This window comes from Bos javanicus, chromosome 1, assembly GCF_032452875.1.
Source record: "Bos javanicus breed banteng chromosome 1, ARS-OSU_banteng_1.0, whole genome shotgun sequence".
In the NCBI taxonomy this organism is placed as follows: domain Eukaryota; kingdom Metazoa; phylum Chordata; class Mammalia; order Artiodactyla; family Bovidae; genus Bos; species Bos javanicus.
In genome coordinates, this window is record NC_083868.1 from 145,101,357 (window position 1) to 145,117,565 (window position 16,209).

At 58.0% G+C, this 16,209-nt stretch overlaps 1 protein-coding gene across 6 annotated transcripts in view; it reads left to right on the forward strand.

Moving 5' to 3' along the window:
• The window catches only part of COL18A1 (collagen type XVIII alpha 1 chain), a 94,355-nt gene that overhangs the window by 55,208 nt on the left and 22,938 nt on the right, over positions 1 to 16,209 (forward strand). For all 6 annotated transcript variants that reach the window (XM_061423602.1, XM_061423581.1, XM_061423592.1 and 3 more), the window contains 5 exons: positions 444 to 991; positions 8,405 to 8,494; positions 9,323 to 9,382; positions 11,357 to 11,486; positions 16,063 to 16,139. In XM_061423602.1, coding sequence (XP_061279586.1) covers positions 444 to 991; positions 8,405 to 8,494; positions 9,323 to 9,382; positions 11,357 to 11,486; positions 16,063 to 16,139 — 905 coding nt within the window. The remainder of the gene's footprint in view (positions 1 to 443; positions 992 to 8,404; positions 8,495 to 9,322; positions 9,383 to 11,356; positions 11,487 to 16,062; positions 16,140 to 16,209) is intronic.

The following is a 16,209-nucleotide window of genomic DNA, read 5'->3' on the forward strand; positions in this document are numbered from 1 at the left end:
CCTCTTATCCTGTCCCTTCCTGAGAGTGTAACTGTTTCCGGACTGTTCCTAGTGTGCACTCAGCTCGGGGCAGCCCTGTGCGAATCTCTGTCTTTTGTATGTCAGGTATGCCACGTGACTCCAGTGTGGGAGCGGGGGCGGGGACCAAGTCCCAGTGTGGAGTCTGAGCAGGGGGTTGGGAGTGGAGGAGGGATCGAGCTCCTTGTGCTAACTTTAGGGAGGTGGGGTCTACAGCAGGCCACGCCCCTGCCTCTCGCGCCAGGCTGGTTTTGGAGGGTCTCTGCGCCCCACTTGGAGGAGCGAGCCCGTGGGGGTGGGCGTGGTGCCTGAAGAAACAAGTGGCTGTCTGTCCCTGCTGGGGCGGTGGTGGGGGCAGGTGCGAGATGGCCCGGGCCTTGGTTTCCCCAGTGGGCGCGGCCTCACTGCTGTCTTTCTCTCCGCAGACGAAGAGGTCGTGGAGGTAGGGCTCCAGCAGCTGCTCGGGGAGCCCCCGCCCTGGCAGGTGGCCATGGTGCACGACCCCGACGTGGGGTCTGCCTATGAGTTCGGCGAGGATGGCAGCGGTGGAGGCCAGGCGGCCCGGAGACTCCTGCCTGGCGCGTTCTTCCAGGACTTCTCGCTGCTTGTGCGTGTGCGGCCGGCCTCGGCGCGCGCGGGCGTGCTCTTTGCGGTCACAGACCCGGCGCAGGCAGTGGTCTCGGTGGGCGTGAAGCTGACGGCGGCACGTGGGGGGCGGCAGCACGTGCAGCTGCTGTACACGGAGCCGGGAGCCACCCACACACGCACAGCCGCCAGCTTCGAGCTGCCCGCGCTGGATGGTCGCTGGACGCGCCTGGCACTCAGCGTGGATGGCGCCTATGCCAGGCTCTTCGTGGACTGTAAGGAGGTCCAGGGCCAGCCCCTGGCGCACTCGCTGCACGACCTGCAGCTGGAGCCGGACGCCCGCCTCTTCGTGGCCCAGGCCGGTGGAGCAGACCCTGAAAAGTTCCAGGTAACTGTGATGGCCTCCACGCTCAGGGGCAGGAGGCAGGGAGCTGGGGATGGATGATGGCCAGGGCTGCCTGCTGCTGCAGCAGCTCCAGGGACAGGCAAAGCCCGGGTTACACAGCCATCAGGACCCTCTGCCCACCCTGCTCCCTCTGGGCGTTCACTCCCTGCTGCTCTTAGACCACTGCCTTCATGGGATGCCCACGTCTGCCACGTCCAGGCCCCCACCCTGTGTGTGCATATGCCTATCCACATGGGTGCGTGGTGCCCCATGGTGACCCTGGGCTCCGGGCCCCACCCTACCCCATCAGTGAGCAGGGGCTTTATTCTCCTGTCAACCGACCACGTACAGTGAAAGAATTTCAGAACAGCAGTGGAGCGCTGAGTGTGTGCCTGTCTGGGGGCCGTCTGCACACACCCCGGCTGGACCAGAGGCTTCAGGCCACGCACCAGCATTCATCGTGCTGGTTGTTTTTGCCAAACTGTGCAGTGGCCTCATGGCTGGTGAGCCCCAGGGCAGGCCTTCTCCTCAGAGCAGCAGGGGCAGAATTTCCCCGGTGGCGACCGGGGAGCAATGGTCCCCGTCGTGTGCCCAGGGAAGCCCCTCCCCCAGACCCAGACCCAACCTTCATTTCTGGGGAAGGCAGGTCCCAGATGCTAGTGGAATCCTTCTTCTGGGTCCCCGGTGACCACACTTCTCGGAACCTTTGGCCGAATCCTGCCTCCTGGAAACAGTGATGGCCACCCTCAGACCTTAGCAGGTCCCTGAATTCGAACACTGCAACTGGCATGCCTACCCAGCAGTTCAGACAGGGTTCCCTGTGTGTGCAGTGGGGGATGTGTCCACGGGGGACAGAAAGTTAATTATTGCCCAGACAAAGGCTGTTTGATTAACGTTGTTCTAAGTCCTGGTGACTCGCTTCTGAAAGCTGACCTTTCACCTTTGGCAGGGACTTTCATCCAAGGGGTCTGGGAGCCAGTAAGACTTTGATACCAAACTGAGCCTCTTTGTGTTTTCATTTTGATCCTCGAACTTGATGAAGTGGAGATAAGTCAGAGGGAGCCGTGCCATGGGAGAGGGGCTGTGTTTACTGGTGATTCGTTGTGAGAATTCCCGGGCTTCTCTAGATTGGAACTCCCTGCCGCACCCCGCCTCCCCCACCCCTGCCATGAGTTCTATATTTCTCAACAATTGAAAAGTTGCTCGTGGGCAGGTGGGGACAGGGGCTGCCTGTCTCACGGTGCTAACGGAGGTCACCACCTTTCTGCAGCAAGGACACCCAGATGCCTCTTCCCTCAGCCCTGCCAGGCTGCGGTCATCTCTGCAAAATACACTTGCTAGTCGTATATGTAGACTAACAGTGTCTGGGTGTTTTAATTTGCATTTCTTGGTTGTTAGTGAAAACAAACTGTACTATTTCACATGTTTACTGGTTCTCTGTATTTCTTCTTGTGTGTCTGTTCATGTCCTTTGCATTTTTTGTTTTAATGGTTTCAATTATTTCTTATTAGTTTGTGTGAACTCTTTATATATAAAAGATACTGATCATTTGTTCTATACACTGTAAATTTTATTCCCCAGTTTTTCTCTTGCCTTTTCACCTAGTCTTTTTTTCCCCCACCATTGGGATATTTAAAATGTTTATGTGGTTAAATCTAGCCTGTAGAAGACACCCAGAAAAATCTTTAAAGGTTAGAGAGACAGAGCAGAGGGGACTGTAAGGTCGTTCCATCTGGCTCTGGCTGGAGCCCTGCTTGCCGTGAAGTTGCTGTCCCCCCTGATGTTGCCTGGGCACTTCCAGTGAAGTCCAGTGCAGTGTGGCCCCTTTATTCCTCAGACTCCAGTTCCAGGAATCTCTCTGTGGGTGTTTGATCAGCCTCCAGCTGGGTGAGAGGTGAAGCGTGCTATCTGGGGAGGAGTAGATAGGTCGGCTTAGGATAGCGTTTGTCAGTTCTTCTGAACTGAGACTCTTGGGAAAGAACCACTCACGTGTGTGACAGGCAGGACTTGGCAGAGGTGCGCACAGAGCTCGGAGTGTGCGATGAACCAGAGTGTCACGGCTAGTGTTCTCGAGCAGGTGCTCAGCCCCTTGCTGACCCCCACGCTCAGCCCGGCACCTATTCTGAAGATGCTTGCAAAGCCTTTGTTGTTTTCTCCCCAAAATTATGAGCGTCCTTGGTGTTTTCAGGTTCATTCTTCTCCTTGAGCTTAAATGGTAATAAATATCTCTTAGGAAATTCCTAATTCCACCCAGCACAGGACAGGGAGGCCTGGCGTGCTGTAATTCATGGGGTCGAAAAGAGTCAGACACGACTGAGCGACTGATCTGATCTGATCTGATCCGTTATAGTGTTTGGCTTAAAACATTAATTCAGTGCTTTTTCAGTGTTTATTGACCTCATCCTTTCTTTTTCTTAACTATTTCAGATACCCTGTGGTCAAGTTTTCTTGACTTAGTTTCTCTTTGTTGGAAATGTCCCTGTTTTCTCATTCCTGTCTGCTTTTCTCTGTGTGAAACCACCTTTCTCTTTACCCAGGTTTCCGTGGAGGTTTAGTCATGTGTTCAGACCCCGGGGCCCTCATCTGAAACTGACACTGGGCCAGGACAGGACTGGCTTGGGCTTCCCAGGCCGCGCTCCAGCTGTGCTCCTCATGTTGAACGTTCACTGCTTCTGTTCTGTGATGATGGTGCTAGAGGCTGTGAATTTGCCTCAGCAGGTGGCTTTGCTGGCCACATTATATAAAAAGTGTTGTTCAGTCACTAAGTCATGTCTGACTCTTTGTGACCACATGGACTGCAGCATGCCAGGCTTCCCCATCCTTCACTATCTCCTGGAGCCTGCTCAAACTCATGTCCATCAAATCAGTGATGTCATCCAACCATCTCATCCTCTGTCATCCCCTCTTCTCTTGTCCTCAATATTCCCCAGCATCAGGGTCTTTTCCAATGAGTCGGCTCTCTGCATCAGGTGGTAAAAGTATTGGAGCTTCAGTTTCAGCATCAGTCCTTCCGATGAATATTCAGGGTTGATTTCCTTTAGGATGGACTGGTTTGATCTTCAGAAGTGATTGATTCACTGAAGCGAAGAGATGCCCACTGGCCACACTAGGTTTGGGCAGGCTTAGACAGAGGATGGTAGCAGAGCAGGCAGGGAAAGTGCTGGTGACCTCTGACACCCCCAGTTCTCCTGCTGTGGCCCCCAAGCCCAGCCACACCAAACGTGCTGCTGACTGAGGGCAGCTCGGGGCACTCAAGGTCACGGTCGCCGGCTCCTTCCAATACCCATCTGTCAATCATCTGAAGCAACCTGAACGGGTAATGTAACCTGTTCATAGTCCTGCAGTAGTCACGCCATTGCCTGAAGGAGATGCTTTTAATAGAGTTTCATACAAATAGTCCAGGAGCTGGGGCTTCATACAGGAAACCGGTGAGATGCCACTTAGTCCAGGATGTGTGGAGAATGGGACAGTGGTGGTGTGGCCCAGTCACAGTGACAGCTGGAGTAAGTGACAAGGGAGCAGGCGGCCTGGGGGGGGTCAGCCAGCAGAGGAAGGAGAGGCAGGGGGTGAGGTGGGGCAGTCAGGTCCATGGGGGCTGCAGTTCACCCACCCCTGTACAGGTGCATTCAGCCCGTGGCCTGGGGCCAGGACACGGCCCTGTGAGTCAGGGGGTGAGTCAGGAGGCCCAGAGAACCCTGGGCTGCCAGATAGGGGTCCCAGGGAGGCAGCCCCAGCACCGGTGATGAGGGACAGGCTTTCATGTCGTGGGGCTGTGGTCGTCTGCACACAGCTCTAAGACCAGGGGCCGTAGTGAGGCAGTGACAGGACAGATGTCAAATGGTCTGGATTTCATAACATCTGTTAAGTCCATCCAGCGTTTGCAGTGGGCCCAGTGACCTCTGGGCTACTGATGTCTCCCCAGCTGCCCCAATGGGCAGGCCAGTTGGCGGGGGGCCCGGCTCCTCTGCTCCCCATTCCAACCCAGTCTGGCGGCCTCTTGCTGAGCGGCCACCCTGCTGGCTGGCAGTGTGGGGGCCAGAGTGCTGCGGGCCTGCTCTCGTGGCAGCCTGGCCTCACGGGATGGTATCAGCGTGGGGACGGTCATGTCCAGATGTCCAGTGCTCTGACCTGTACCTGCGGGAGCCTGGTGGCCTGCCCCCCGACTGCTGCCTCACGGTGTCTCCCCAGGGTGTTCAGAGTGTGGCTTTCTGGAATCTTAACCTCTGTGCCTCCCCCTGGATTTTCAATCTTGATGACTCTCTGTCATCTGGGGATGCCTGTTCCCCCTTCAGCACCACCCTCAGCTGGGTAGACTGAGAATTTCCATCCCTAACACACTGCTGCCTCCTCCCTGAGCCCCGGGGCCAACCCCCTGCCTTTTTAAGCCCAGAAAGGCTCGTGCTTCCTGTAGGCAGTGGTGAGCTGGTGCCCAGAGGGGCGGGGGGGGGGGGGGCGCCTGTGTGTGCTTCGCACGCAGGAGAGCAGGTGTGATCACTGCGTTTCTGCTCCTGGCCTGTGCCCCTTACACACATGCTCTGAGCACACACACATGTGTGCCCTCCCGCAAACAGGCCCTCCACACAACACTCCTGGCAGCTCACTGCCCTCCATGGTGGTTGGAGCGTCTCTGGATTCAGGGGGCGGGCGGGGAGGACACTCCTCCATGGAATGGACCAAGCACCACCCCTGCCACATCCCCTCCTCATGGCCAGGTGGCCCGTCCATCTTCAGACCGGAGCTCCAGCCATGGGTGGGCTGCTTGCCTTTCAGCCTCCTGCACCCTCAGCTGGGTTCTGCCCCTGGGTTCCATGGACTGCATGGGGCCAGGGACCCCGATACCTGCTGCCTAAGCCTTCTGCACAGTCCTGAGCCATCAGTCAGGCTGTCCTGTGTCCCCCCCCAGTGACCTCAGCTCTGGACACAGCCTGGGCTCCCCAACAGATGCTGTGAGGAGGGGCCAGCCCTACTCTAACTGTGGACCTTGCAGGGATCTGCTGGATGGTTCAAGATCCCAAAAAAGACAGTGGCATTCTGCCCTGGGGGGCAGTGACAGGGGACTGAGGGAGGCAGGGGTGGAGTTGGATATGAAGGGGCAGAAGCAGCTGGGCTCAGCTGTGGCCGCAGCATCTGCTCTGGTTCAGCTGGAGCCAGGGGTGACCTCAGACGGAGCCAGCGCTTCTGTGCCCGGTCACCTCTGGGAAGATACGGCCGCCTCGCCCCTGCCGTGCAACCACCCGCCAGCCAGAGGACGGGCCATGGACAGCAGAGCTGACCCTGTCCCACTCTCCACCAGCCCCCACCCCCTGGGCTGTCAGCTTCCCCTGGAGGCCTCTCCAGGCCGTCCTGCAGAAACCTTCTGGAACCTCTGGGCATCCTGCATCTGAGAACTGAGCCGCCTCCTGGCATGGTGTTGGGGTCAGAGCTGCCGGCTCCCCAGGCAAGATGGGCCTTGACCACTAAGCCACAGGCACTTTAGCCCTTGAGCTTCTGGAATGAGCTGTGGGAAAGTGGAAAAAAAACGGTAAAGATGGCCTGTGGTTCCACCAGCGGGCACTGTTCTCGCTGCCTACGGAGACTGACCAGCAGTAGGAAACCATCGTTGGTGACTCGGTGCCCCCTCCCCCATCGGCTGGTGAGGCGGGGCAGCACTGGGAAGCCCAACAGTGGACTACCAAAGTTACTCCTAGGTCAGCCCTCTAGATTGCTTGAGAAAAGGGGTGTCATAGTGGGCTGTGGGGCTGAAGTCACCTGCCTGCCCCCCACCTGTGCGCTCGGCCCCTCCTCTCCTCACAGGCCTGGCTGGGAGTTGTACTGGGGACACAATGACTTCGTGGTAGCTGGGGGATGCGGGGCCTCCCTCAGCCCGTACCTGGGCCGCTGACCTCATTCGCCTCCCAGGAGCAGGTGTTTATGCCTGAACATGCACACACGTGGGCACATACACACAAGTACATGGATACAGGTGCGCACATAACTATGTGCATACCTGCATGACGCATTTATACACTCATACACACACATGCGCATATCCATTTGCACACGTGCCACAAACATGACATGTTCACACGCAGACCTCACTATCAGTGGAAGCAGAGATGCAGGGGGGAATATGGAGCTGGGCAGACCTGGCCTGGAGGTGCTGATCCTTGGGAGGGAGTCCAAGAGGGCTTCCTGGAGGAGGTGGCCTGAGCTGAGCCTGGAGATAGGAGTGGAGCCCTCAGGCGAGGGCTCTTGGGGACACTCGGGGTGTTAGTCGCTTGATGTCATGTGCGAGCAGGAGGGCCATGAGATGGAGGTCAGTGATGAAGGGAGTCTGCAGGGCACTTAGAGGAAAAACCATAAGCTGGTCGAGTGAGCATGCGGGCCCAGGACATCCCACCCGCTGCCTGTCTTTGTACAGCCCGCAACCTCAAAGGGCTTTTACGAGTTCCAGTGGTTGGAAAAAAACAAGACTATTTTGTGATGTGTGAACGTTTCAGTGTCCCACACAGTCTGGTTGGAGCAGCTGCGTCCAGTGTCCACAGACTGGTTCACGTCCCAACACAGCTGCAGAGCAGCAGCGACAAAGACCTGAAAACAGTCACCACTGGCCCTTCACCCAGGAGTGTGCCAGCTCCTGACCTAGGCTGGCCCGTTTTTAAGAGCTATGAAAATGTGCCTCTCAGAAGCAACGCAGTGTGGTCTCTGTTTAGAAGATGCAGTGATCCATCCCCATGGATGAAGATGTTAAGTAGAAAACAAAAGAAATACCAAAAAAACATTTGTGAACACTCAGAACCTCCAGGCAGGACAGCTTCTAGAAAGGACACCAAAGGCCTGGATCCTGTGGCCTCACACATGGGCCCGAGATCTCGACCACGATTCAGAACGTGCGGTCGCGTCGCCCTCTGGGAGCAGGACGCCTTGCAGTAGAGGCCTCGGTGTGGCTGGGCTGAGGTCCTTGGCCATCATGCTAGCCCAGCTGCCCGTGGCCCTGCCCTGCCTCAGACTTCCTGTTGGAGTGGGGATCCCAGTCCTCTCCACAGGCAGTTGTCCACACTCATGGTTCAGGACACTGCCCAGCAGGTGCCTGCCGCCCCCGACCTACCCCTGCCCAGTGCCGTCCACTTCACGCCCCGAGGGGACGCTGCCTCCGGGGACACTGCACGCCGATGACCTCTTCTCTGCTCATGCTGTGTCCAGGCGCCCGGTGCAGCGCCGGGACCACATGAGGGAGTGCGTGGCACCACCCAGAGGGTGATGAGCATCCTTGGGAAGAGAGAGGGAGTGGGTGATGTCACCTGCTGTGACATCACCCCCTGCGGTGTCTCTGCTGGACCTGACCTCAGACATGCCTGGTTCTGAGCTGGGCCCGACCTGAGTTGGGGGTCTTCTGTCCCAGGACCCCTGGTGACCCTTCCCTCCCTCTGTGTTCAGGGTCTGATCTCAGAGCTGAGGTTGCGCAGGGATCCTCAGGTGAGCCCCCGGCAGTGCCAGGATGAGGACGAGGACGACGATGATGATGGGGTGAGTGGCCACTGCCTTGCTCAGGCGGGGGGCCCCCTCCTCCTTCCTCCCCTTTGCTCTGTGGGAGGAGGGGCCCAGGCCAGGATGTGGTGGGCCTTTCCTGGAAGCCCCAAAATGATTGGGACCAGAGAGGTCTTTGACAGTTGCCACTTTGGGTGGATGTTACCCATGATCACGTTTCTAACTGCCCATAACGTCACCCTGGGGACCCCCAGGTGAGCCTCCCTTGCCTGGAACTTTCCACATAGAAACATGCATAGAACATAAGAGTTAAATATCATGCCTGGGGAGCCCATTGGGTGATAGCATCACTGGTGGCTGCCAGAGCAAAAAGTGTGTGTGTGTGCGGTCACGTGTATGCATGCACACAGTCCGTGGGGCCTAAGGCAGAAGACACACCGGTTCTCTGTGTGAAGGACAGATAGGCAGAAGACCTGTGTCCCCGGGGTGGCCCCAGGTCCCAGCAGCTCCTGTGAGCCCAGCACTGTGAACTGGGAGACGATCCAGCCGCATGCAGTGACTGGCCCAGGGAGTGGGATCTGCAGCCATGTCCCAGCCCCGAGGGTCCCTGTTCGGGGCCTCCCCTCCTGGCCGTTTCCCAGGATAGTGTCCCGGGACAGGAGAGGAAGGGATACCCTCCAAGCGGGTCTTTGGGTGTCTGGCCAGGGGCCACATTGGTTTCCTAAAAGCCATTCATCCTAAGAAGTCTGATGGACACGAGCCTTGTCGATGACTGGCTGACCTCCTCATGGCCTGCCCTCCCCCTGACCCTGAGCTCCGAGGGGCTGGGGGCTTCAGCCATCAACTTGCTTCCTGTCAACCCCACAGGCGTCCGGAGACCTGGGCAGCGGGCTCGTGGAGACCCAGGAGCATCTCCGGGAGGAGTTGGTGAGTGCTGGGGCCTGTGGATGAGGCGTCGGGCAGGCACACCTGTGCACACGTGTGTGCGACTTCTCAGGACAAATTCTTGCTGGAGATGGGGACTGGACTCAGGCTGAGTCAGGGCTGCACCTTCCCATCTGTGCTCTCTCCTGGGAGGGAATGTCCCTTCCAGCCTGGGGGCTGGCCCAGGCCTTCCTTGCGTGTCTGTTTGCATCTCCTGTCGGCTCTCGGGGCCATGGGGGACCCAGGGGTGACCCTGCTGTGTGGCCCCCACTGCCTGGAGTAGCACACAGGCTGGGGCATCTCGGGAAGGATGCCCCCTTCTCCCATCTGGACCCACCGTGTGTCCCACCCCCACTCCACCCCTAGGGTCATGTCCTCCAGGGCCCGGGCGTCCCGGGGCCATGACAAGGTGGAGTGCTGAGCTGCCCTGGGGTGAGTGGTCAGTGGACCCCCTGATTCCAGGGGCACTGGGGCCTCCCTGGCTTTTCACTTGCTAGAGCAGCACTGGCTCTGGCGCCTGGCAGACCCCTGGAAGGTGTCAGTGGGTGGTATCCACAGCATCCCTGCCTGTCACGTGGCCTGTCCTCTCCTCAGCTGTCTACCCAGGGGCCCCGGGCACAAACCACGGAGACAGCAGTGTCCCCACCATGCTGGTGCCAAGGCATCAAGTGCTGCAGCCATGCAGTCTCTCAACAGATTCGGGGGCGGGGGTGGTCAGAGAGGGAGTTATCAGCCTGCAGTGTGCTAACTAGCTGGCTGCCCCTGCCAGCTCCAGCTCCACAAAACCCGGCGGAGGCCACGGGGAGGGGTCGGAGGGGCCATGCGGGAGCCGCTGTGCAGGCCTGGCCTGGCCCTGGACACGCTCAGTCTCTCAGCGCCCTCCGTGCGCCCTCCGTGGTTCTCCAGGCCTCCGCTCTCCCACACGCAGGGGGTCTGGGGTGTCAGCGTGACCAACTGACGTGGGGTCCCTGAGGACCTCGCCCACATCAGAGGGTTCTGGCTGCAAGGGAGGCCTTGTGTCTGCCCCGGGGACTGCTCACCCTTGGACGAGCCTCATGGGGACACTGGTTCCGTGCACGTGGACAGCACCGTCTCCGGAGCAGTATCCCCAGGGAGTGTGTGCTGAGTGCAGACAGGGAGTGCAGGAAGCATCTTACCTGTGCACTCACCCTCGAAGCCCCGAGGGCCCCAGGGCAAGGAAGTGAGTTTTCAGGGCTGCTGCTGCTAAGTTGCTTCAGTTTTGTCCGACTCTGCGACCCCATAGATGGCAGCCCACCAGGCTCCTCTGTCCCTGGGATTCTCCAGGCAAGAATACTGCAGTGGGTTGCTATTTCCTTCTCCAATGCATGCATGCATGCTAAATCGCTTCAGTCATGTCCGACTCTGTGCGACCCCATGGACAGCAGCCCATCAGGCTCCTCTGTCCACAGGATTTTCTAGGCAAGAATACTGGAGTGGGTTTTCAGGGCATAGCCCTAGAAGCCCCAGGTTCTCTGGGGACAGGGAATAGAGTTTTCAGGGCAGAGTCAGCCTCATCCCTTGGGTTGGGATGGGGGGCAGGTGGAATCACTGGGCCTTGGTGCCGGGTCAGGACCCTCACTGAGGACACATGCGACCACCCCTCTGGTGCATGGTGATGGCCTCGTGTCCGTCACTGTCAAGACCACAGGCAGGAGCCAAGGCTGCCTGAGTTCCGAGGGGCCGTCCTGGGCTCTGAATGGGGGATGAGGGAGGGTAGGCTCTTGTCCATCCCTCCAGGTATGGGGGCTTCAGGGCGAGGAGACCCCCACCGTGTGAGCTGCTCAGAAGAAAACGACCCTGGAGGGGCCTGGAGTTTCTTCTTTTCTAAGATGGAGTCCCTGATGGTTTCTTCTTAACTTTTGTAAAATCTCATTTTACAACCAAATGTGTGTAAAGCTGGCAGCATGTGGGCCACACGTGTCACTGAATAATGGAGCTGCTTCCCACTCCTCCCAGGGTGCGCCCCTGGGGCCCAGGCTCCCCGAGGCTCCTCCGGTCACTTCTCCACCCTTGGCTGGAGTCGGCAACGAGGAGGACTTGAGAACTGAGGAAGTAGAGGAGTCAACCACAGCGTCTTCATTAGGAGGTAAAGCCTGCCGAGGTGGGGTGTGTGTGTACTAGTGGTATGTGCGTGTTCGTGGCTGTGTGTGTTCACGGCACGTGTTCCTGGTGTGTGTACATTCCTGGTGTGTGCACATTCCTGGTGTGTGTGTGTTACTGGTCTATGCATGTCCCTGGTGTGTGTGTGTCCCTGGTGTGTGCGTGTCCCTGGTGTGTGCATGTCCCTGATGTGTGCATGTTAGTGGTCTCTGTGTTACTGGTCTATGCATGTCCCTGGTGTGTGCGTGTCCTTGGTGTGTGTGTGTTACTGGTCTATGCATGTCCCTGGCGTGTGCGTGTCCCTGGCGCGTGCGTGTCCTTGGTGTGTTACTGGTCTATGCATGTCTCTGGTGTGTGCGTGTCCCGGGTGTGTGCGTGTCCCTGCTGTGTGCATGTGCAGGCAGTATGTGGGCCCGTGTGCGTGGCAGGTGAGGGGCTCCCATCTGTCACATGGATGCCCCACTGCTGGGGGCTCTGCACCCACCCTGCCCCGTTGCTGCCCCATGGACGTGGTCTCCCTGTGTCGTTTCTCACTTCCTGCTTTCCTGGGGGTCACAGGACCATCCTGAGGGTGCTGCCACTCCCCAGCCTGGGGGCAGGGGGTCGCCAGGAGAACACGGGAGCTGGTTTTGAGGGAGGCAAAGGCGCCTCTGACTGGACCTCTGTGAAGCTGGGCAGCATTTGGGCCCAGAGGGTGCTCAGGCCTGGACGCCTGGGGCACACTGGGAAGTGGACTCCGTGCCCGTGCATAGCCGCCCATTGCAGTGTGACAGGTGCCCACGGAGTTGGTTCTCGTGGCAGGGCTGGAGGCTCCCTCAGCGTCTCGGGGGGAAGCTTGCCCTGGACCATGCCCATGGCTGCCTTCCCTCCGGGGAGACTGGCTTCCTCCCACTCAGGGGCCTGGCAGGATCCCACTCCCCGTGGCTGCAGGACTGAGGCTCCGGGTCCTCACTGCTGCCAGCCAGGGGTCGTCCTCAGGTTCCAGAGACCACCGTGTTCCTCCGGTCCTGGCCCAGCCCTGTCGGGGGGGAGGGTCCTTCTCCTGCTCTAGGTCCCGGACCTCCCCTCCTGCCTCCTCGTCTGGGGGCCTCGTGTGATGACTGGGTTCCACCCGATAACCCAGGACACTCTCCCCACCTTAACGTCAGCTCCTCAGTTGCCAACATCTCTGAAGTCCCTCACAGCGGTGCCCAGGTCCGTGTCTGGTGGGTAACCGGCGTCTTAGGGAGACACAGTAGAGCTCTGTTTGCAACACTTAGTAGGTCTAGAAAATTGTATAGGTTTTTTTTTTTATTTTGGAGAAGAGCATTTATCACTTTTAAAAATTACTGAAATATCACATGCTTGATGCACCCAACTTAGAAGCAGGAAAGAACAGATGAGAGAATTGACCGCTGTGGTCAGGTCCCTCTGTTCATACCCCGTGATCGGAGCGCTGTGGTCTTGTTACGTTTGTCAGAGCCACTTAGGGTACTGCCAGAGCCCCAGCCTCGCGACTGAGGCGCGTGCCCCACCCCTGCTTTGCTATGCTCTGCTGCCTGGGGCCCCAGTCAGGGCCGTCCCAGACCCCTTGATAGCTCCATGACGGGTCTGGCTTTATTTTTCGGTTTGCCTTTGCTTTGAAGTATAATGGACATATGATAAACCACACATTTTTGTAATTTTATTGAAGTAGAGTTGATGTACGTTGTCGGGTTAATTTCGGGTATACAGCACAGTGACTCAGTCACCCGTGTACATTCATTCATTCTTTTTCAGATTCTTTTCTCATATAGGTTATCACAGAATGTTGAGTGGAGTTCCCGGTGCTATACAGTAGGTCCCTGTTGGTTATCTATTTTATACATAGTAGTGTGTGAAATTACACATATTTGAAACACAAAATTTGAGAAGTTTCAGCCTACGTGTCCACCCCTGAAACCATCGCCTCAGGCAAGACGTGAAGGCGCTGTCAGCCCCTTTGCAGGCGCCCCACTCCGCACCCCCATTCCCGGGCAGCCACTGACCTGCTCTGTCGCTACAGATGTTGGCACTTAAAATTTTACTTAAAGGGAATCCAGGACTTTGTCTGACCCATTTACTCAGCATCAGTGCTTTGAGAGTCACCATCTTGTGGCCAAGTAGAGTTTCTCTGGGTAGGTGGGCACTTGGGGCTGTTACAGAAAGGTGGCCGTGGGGTTTGTGTGCAGGGTCCATGGCCACATGCTTCCATCTGCCGCGGGTCAGCACCTGGGTGGAGTGGCAGGAGTGTGTGTCACAGGGAACTGCCACACACTGCCATGGCAGCTGCCCATGTAACCTCCCTGGGATGTGGGTCCCCCAGTGCCTGGCACTCGGCCCTTTTGCTGTACCCGTCCCGACAGCGGTGTGGCCGTGTCTCCTTGGCTTTACTTTGCATCCTGCTGATGATGAGCACCGTGGAGCATCTTCCTGTGGGCGCACCAGCTGTGCCTGTGTCTTCCTTCGTGAGGAATCTGTCCCAACCTCACGCCTTCGTTTTACTGGGCGCACCTCTGCTGAGAGTTCGTATGCTCTGTACACGCCTCCTCTGCCGGAGAGTCTCTCAGCCTGAGCTCACCTTCTTATTTTGTTAAGTGACTTAGAAGAGTGCAAGCTTGTAACTTTGATGAGATTAGATGTATCTGTTTGTACTTTTATTTTTTGCCCCATCTCTTGGTTTGTGGGGCTTCCCCAGTGGCACAGCGGTAAAGAATCTGCCTGCAGTGCAGGAATCGCAGGAGACGTAGGATCGATCCCTGGGTCAGGAAGATCCCCTGGAGGAGGAAAGGCAGCCCACTCCAGTGTTCTTTTCTGGAGAATTTCATGGACAGGGGAGCCTGATGGGCTACAGTCCATAGGGTCACAAAGAGTCGGACATCACTGAAGTGACTTAGCATGCACGCACGGCTTGTGGGATCTTAGTTCCCTGACCAGGGACTAACATGCGGCCCTGCAATGGAAGTGTGAGCTCTAACCGCTGGACCTCCAGGAAAGCCCCCCTATCAGTCTGTCCTTATGGGTCTCAGTGTTGGCGTCATGTCTGAGAGGCTGGCACAGTTTTAGGTTTCACTTGGGGCTCTGACCCACGGATGCGGCTTCAACACGTTTGCTGGAAGGACTGTCTCCCCACCTCTGCGTCACCCCGGGGCCTTTGCTGAGCACGGCTGTGCGCGTGTGTGCGCGTGTCTGGACTCTGCTCTGTAGGGACCCTGTCGTTTCACGTGGGGCTGACCACTTTAGGATGAGCCTGGCCCAGGTGATGTGGATCCTCCGGCCTTGCTCTTGCTTCGCGAATCCACTTCTGTGTTCTGTGTGCTTTTTACCCTGTATGGATTTCAGATCCTCACTCACCATGCGGTCAGCGTGGGGCCGCACCTGGACGTCAGCTAATGTCCAGTTTTCTGACCCCACACTCAGAGATCTGTCTCCTTTGGCTTATTTAGGTCTTTACTTTCTCTGAGCCATGTTTTGGTGCTTTTAAATGTTTTCTGAGGCGAGGATTTTAATTTCGCCTTAAACCACACTGAACGCCTGGGAGGGTTCCTCCCTGGGCCATCTCAGGCAGTGTGGGGGCCCTCTAGTGGTCAACTGGTCAGCAGGCACTGGGTGGCTCCCTTACTGAGCAAGACAAATCCAGAGGTGGCTGCAGGTGGGCACAGGGGTCATGGGCACAGAGATCGTGACCCCAGTTTCTTCTGGCAAGGGCACAGGTGGCCCTCAGCGCTGTGGGACCCTGGAAAGGCAAGCCCTTCCTGAGTGGGCCAGTCCACGGTCAGCCCACAGGCCCCAGGTCCCAACCAGCCCCAGGCTCAGCATCCAGCTCTGTCAGAATGTGATCAGGACCCGGCGAGGGCAGACCCTCAGGAGGCAGGACGTCAGAGCGCAGCTTGAATCCCCTTTTCTAACTGGCTCCATGATGCTGACATGTCGGGTGACAGCTTTAGGGAAAGAGCCTCAAAGTTCACCCCAAAAGTGCTGTCCATCACAAAGCAGGGGCACCATCCTATACCCAGTGGAGAGGAACCGCAGACGGGCCGGGAGACGAGCAGGGTGAGGTGTCGGGGTCGGGCATCCACACCTCAGGGGTCCACACTGTGGGCGTCCACACGGAGAACGTCCACGCTGCGGGCATCCGTGCCACGGGTGCTCACTCCACATCCACTCTTCTGTGTGTTTTGTTGAGTTCTGTGGGAACCGTCCCTGGCTCGGGCCGAGGCTGGATCTGACCAGATCTGGCCTGTGGGCAGACCCCCGATAGGTCCCGGGGTGCGCACCATCACCGTCTCCCCAGAGAAGCCACAAGGACAAGGCTGGGCCCACGGAGACCTGGGTTGGGTCACCGCACAGAACAGTGCTGACTTCCCACATGTAGGTCAGGTTCTCAGAGGCTCCCACTCCCAGGAGATGCCTGGCGCTCAGGGCAGGAGGGTCGTGGGGGTGCCACCAACCCTCAGATGGTTCATCTGGAGAAGAGTGTATCCTCGGGGAACCCGGCTGGGGCTGAGCGCCAGGTGGGCAGGCAGCCCTGCATAGGGTCTGACGGCCACCTCTGCCTCCCCCAGCTCAGACCCTCCCCAGCTTGGGCACAGTTGGCACGTGGGATGAGAGTGTTTGGAGCCCTGGGAGCAGCGTGAAAGAGGTGAGGCTTCCTTGACCCAGAACCACAGGGCCCCCAGCGCAGTCAGTGCCCCTGACCTGTTCCCAGGGGA